The sequence below is a fragment of the Primulina eburnea genome, chromosome 8, assembly GCF_022965805.1.
Source record: "Primulina eburnea isolate SZY01 chromosome 8, ASM2296580v1, whole genome shotgun sequence".
In the NCBI taxonomy this organism is placed as follows: Eukaryota; Viridiplantae; Streptophyta; class Magnoliopsida; order Lamiales; family Gesneriaceae; genus Primulina; species Primulina eburnea.
This window is the reverse complement of record NC_133108.1, coordinates 7,604,413-7,609,176: the sequence shown is the minus strand read 5'-3', so window position 1 is coordinate 7,609,176 and position 4,764 is coordinate 7,604,413. Positions and strand designations below refer to the sequence as shown.

Genomic DNA, 4,764 nt, shown 5'->3' with positions numbered 1-4,764 from the left:
ATCAGATAAAATCATTAAATTTAGGAAAAGGGTTAGTACAAAGCAATTTGCAAATATTTCCTATACTATTATCATATACAACCAAACAAGACGAAAATATTTACTCCTCCGATAAATTTGAAGGCTCGCACTAATGGAAACATGGTGGACAAAGTGGCCAACAGCCAAGCCAGTGCTGTCTAATGTGCTAAATTTCTGCTCCACAAATAGAAATCAATTTTTATTTCAAATCACGTCTTTTATTAGAGGACAAGACCACACTAACGCAAATGCATAAGAATTCACAAGTTACCATAAAACAGAAATCATGGTTTCTGTAAAGTTTTGTTGCGTTAACAATTGACTTCCGTAAGTCACCAACTCCAGATACTACTATAAGATATGGAGTTTAATTTACACAGAATGAAAAGAGATGAATATATCAATCTAGTTCCACAAGTTGTGCTCTTCTTTTCTCGGCAACTTTCTTTCTTATGAAAATGCCCCATCTTAGAGCTGCTTTAAGTTTGAGCCACCCAACAACAGCTTTACCAGATGAACGTGTTTGATCCTCGTCAAAACCAAAGTTTGTAGGCATAGTCGGGGTGTAAGTTGGATAAGCATAGCTACTATCTTGTGTAGTAAATGAATCATGACCATGTCCGCCCATGCTACACATTCGAAGTAGATGCTGCATATCTTCACTTTCAAGAATTTCATTACTTCTCACCCGAATTTCATCCACTGGAATACCGTCATATCCCTTAAATGAAGTGGAAGTTGATGGGCCGCCAGTGTGGAAGGTTTGCATGTTTGAGATTGGGGGACCAAGAGTGAGCGTATCCTGATTTTGAAACAGTTGAGCTTGTTGTATTGAATGGATAAGCTGACTCTGAGGAGTAAATGAAGTATCATCTAACTGAAACGAAACTTTGGGATTCATGTTTTGCGGTTGTATAGAATATAGACCCTCATTGTTGTCACTGTAACCTGGTGAAAAAAGGTAGAATTTCTTTAGCAAGTAAATTTAGTGTAATGAAAATAAATTCAGTTTGGTAAGCTAATAATATAAATATGCCCTTCGGATAAGCAAAAAATAGAGAGAGACGAATAAAGGCAGTTACCCACCTACACACAAAGTCGTTTATAAAAATTATTATTATTATTATTGGTATAGCCAAACTGCCCTTTAGCTTGCATTTTAGATTAAAGCTGAGCAATCAGTTACCTCCAATAGTCAACCCGGGATTAATTGACGGATGCTCGAAAGGAATCAAGGCTGGATGACTAGGGATACTAAGCTGATCGAAAGAATTTGATTGGTTTTGTGAGCTTTCCCTGAAATCATTTTGGAAAACATCTGATCTTTTAGTCTTATCAAAGCCCAGAAGAGATTTGCCATCATACTCTATCACATGCGCCCAGTTGTCATATGCCATCGTCACCAATGAGTCAACAGAGACCTGTAATAGTAAACCGATGTATAGTCCATGTTCAACTACTCACATTTCAATAGAATGACGAGTAATATTCCTTGCCCAGGTTCCTGATCACTCAATTATAGGATAATAGCTAATCAAACTTGGAGAGAGCTAGATATGTGTATTCAGAAACTAAATTTTACAGTGGAAAGACAAGAAATGAAGTCAATGACTAGTACGATTTAGAATCCACTCAGCTCATAACTTTCAAATAGAGTGAATTGGGAAAAAAAAATTAAATAGCCGACCCTCAATGTGGCAGTTCTGAGTTAAAAGCTGGACCTTTATGTTTTCTGTTTAGTTAAAATGATTGCAGGTAAAGATAATTTGACCACACACACAATTTGACACTTCGAGATAAAACATGTATTATGAGATCACTAACCTTCTGATTATCAGAAAGAGAATCAATTGAATGATATTGTCCACTAGCAATCAAACCACTCAATTCATAAATACCGTTAAACACAACCCCCACATTTTTCGGCTCTTCAGGATAGTAGACATAGAGTTTCCCACTCAAGACGCATGTCTTTGAATGCTCAACAAGGACATCCCACATCTTATTTGACATACCACTTCCCAGGATCTGCGGCAAATAGAGGAATATACATCATGAGCATTGAATATGTGCAGATACGGGATATTGACCAAACAAGATGATTAAGTTATGATCCTCACGGTTCGAAGTTTTTGTGAGTCCTTCACCACAAGCTGCAGGAAGTGTTCTACCGTATATATCCCTGCTTTATTAAGCCTCTTGTGGAATGATCCATCTTTCCCAATCTTTTCCAGTCTCCAAACTTCATCACTAAGCGCAGGTGGGTAATGTTTCTTGTACACTACATGATCAGAAATGCTAAGAATCAACACCTAACTTATGCACAAAGAAATTCATTTACTGTTTATTTCTCAATGCAACACAAGCTTACATTCTCCTCTGTGATCCTTGACAGTGAAGGCCTCTGTTTTGGCTTCTCGGACTCGAATGGCCTCACAACTGCCAGAGGCAACTTTCAAACCAAGTCTAAATTTTCTGCTCCTAATCCAACTAGAGTTATCAGTAAATGTGATCTCCCCAAGGGTTCCAACACCTTCCTTTAAAACCACTTGCAAGTCCCCTGTCAGAAGTGGCCTCTTCCCTTCACGTTCTTTTACCATGTGAGACTCGAATTCTTCCTGACTCCAGCCATCGTCATCTTCACTGTTGAAGTCGCCTTCAAGGACAACAACGTCTAATTTAACAGAGGACTCTGGACCTGATGTTACAACGTGTCCAGTGTTTGAATCGAGCAAGACAATATGGATTGCAGCACCATGCTCCCCCTCCACTTTTCCACCCGTAAAAAGAGGTAGTGACGGCTTAGACTTGAAGTGAAGCTGCAAATTTCTTCCATCAGGACCTTCAATTCTTTTTGGGGAAACCCTGTTTTTGTTGGAGATCAGCATAAACACGCTAAGGCATCTCAAAACATAGGAGGCAAGGTCACTTCAAATATTGAGAGACATATATTTGGTTCACTAATTAGAGAGAGAGAGAGAGAGAGAGAGAGAGAGAAAGACAGACAGAGATTGAACTTCTGAAACAGTGAAACTTGTAGTCTATCAGTGAGTCAAATCATACCTTCCATTGATTTTGGCAGGGGCCAATCTTGCCAAGGCACGCTCCACCTCTTCACTAACCTAGTAATTAGGAGGTAAGAATGCACGCAGGCAATGAATTAAGATCCATTTATGCATCCAATATGATTTGTATAAAGTATATACAGAGGAAAATCAAAAAGAGATGGTTGTAACAGAAACAATCCAAACACCTCATTATGTAACTTTACTAATTTCAGAACTCCAATCTTCCAAAATATTACTTGTGTAATGGGACAAATGAGGAGCACAATGGTTGCTGCTCCTCCCATGTAAAACTTCAAATTCTTTACCTATTTTTTTTAAAAAGTGTTGAAAATTCCCATAATATCATAACCATCAGATGAATTCTCAGGTTGGCCATCACAAGCAGCTTGGTTAAAACGAAAATACAATGACAAATGAATCAGCACATAAAGCAAAAAAGGTTCATAATTTTAATACCAAAAAAAGGTTATTGAACGCAATTGTAATTTGTAGCAGAGAGCATATCCTACTAGTTGAACTTTATGTAAAGTATATGTTTATGTCCATTAGAACTCTAGTAAGATGAAGTACTACTTGTTCATCACCATTTACAACGCTGTTATGCACATGCAATGCTTGTTCTTGGTAATTAATTTGAATCACAAAAATCTCACAGTAATTTATTTTATCTGTCAAAAATCAGACTGCAGCTTCACAAATAAAGAGAGATAAAAAGGGGAAGTCGTAAAACAATTCTAAATTGCAATTCATACTAAGACGCGGCGTGTATGCGGCAACAGTTGTGTTGGGTGGGTGCATTCAACCGGCAGGGAAAAAAAGTCACAATAAGAGTTGAGACAAAATTAAACAAAAAGTCTAGACAATCTTACAACTCTCCGAAGAATTGGTTCCAAGGACGAGCAAAGCTTCTGCAGACTGTCCACCTTCAGAGCCTCAACAATAACACTGCATCAACCATAAATAAACATAAGAACTCAGAGAAATTCACACATTGCAACTCTAATAAGGTAATTACCTAGCAAGAGCAGGGCGTTGTCGTTTCCGATCAGGCTGACCTTCCTGGATACTACCAGCGGAATCCAAAGCACGTTTTTCTCTCGCAGCCACGCTGTTTGATCCTTCCACATACCGAGTCGGCATCTAGAAACCTTCCCACCGAATTCAGTTCCTGAACCAGTAACAATAACAAACGATCTTTTAAATACTCGACACTTCTGAGATCTGAATCTTGAATCGCGGGAAGTCAACAGTTCCAGTGATCACAGTCACTCGAGAAGATTCCGACACTGGACAACGGATTAAAAGGGGGCTGCAACGGTATATGTAAGGCGGGAAAAAATTGAAAGATCCGGGAAATGGGGAGGGGGTTTCGAAGAAAATTCAGAATGGGTTTCTTGGAAACTACGTGAGTCGTTGAAAGCTGAGAGTGTTCCACTATACCAGAGAGCTTTGTGCTACCGCCAGAGAGATTGTCAATAGCAAAACATATCACGTCCTACACTCCTACACAAATGCATGTCAACATATGGTAAAAGAAAGGCAATACTACATTCACCATGACTTAAAAAAAGGCTTGTATTTTAATAAAATAGTATAGATGTAGATGTGCAATAAAATATTTAGTAAGTTGTTAGATTTATCATATTAAATATATAACTATATTTTAATACTATAA

At 38.1% G+C, this 4,764-nt stretch overlaps 1 protein-coding gene across 2 annotated transcripts; it reads right to left on the bottom strand.

The window, feature by feature from the left end:
- Nucleotides 1-207: 207 nt before the first annotated feature.
- Nucleotides 208-4,505, bottom strand: LOC140838794 (calmodulin-binding protein 60 C-like). 2 transcript variants are annotated; one of them, XM_073205347.1, is made up of 8 exons: nucleotides 4,105-4,505; nucleotides 3,959-4,034; nucleotides 3,085-3,143; nucleotides 2,393-2,916; nucleotides 2,142-2,302; nucleotides 1,846-2,049; nucleotides 1,208-1,442; nucleotides 208-969 (listed from the first exon to the last, which is right to left on the bottom strand). In XM_073205347.1, exons 1-8 carry the CDS (start codon nucleotides 4,227-4,229, stop codon nucleotides 422-424), a joined length of 1,932 nt encoding a protein of 643 aa, XP_073061448.1. In that variant the 5' UTR covers nucleotides 4,230-4,505; the 3' UTR covers nucleotides 208-421. The 2 variants fall into 2 exon arrangements, with proteins under 2 accessions (XP_073061448.1, XP_073061449.1); XM_073205348.1 differs by having other exon boundaries at nucleotides 2,393-2,886; nucleotides 4,105-4,504.
- Nucleotides 4,506-4,764: the final 259 nt, after the last annotated feature.

Excerpts from the sequence above, each read along its gene's own strand:
- LOC140838794 (XM_073205347.1), bottom strand. The coding sequence starts at position 4,229 with ATGCCGACTCGGTATGTGGAAGGATCAAACAGCGTGGCTGCGAGAGAA. Across the intron at positions 2,303-2,392 it reads CAAGGATCACAGAGGAGAAT|TGTACAAGAAACATTACCCA; the intron begins GTAAGCTTGTGT and ends CTGATCATGTAG. Across the intron at positions 970-1,207 it reads TCCCGGGTTGACTATTGGAG|GTTACAGTGACAACAATGAG; the intron begins GTAACTGATTGC and ends TTTTTTCACCAG.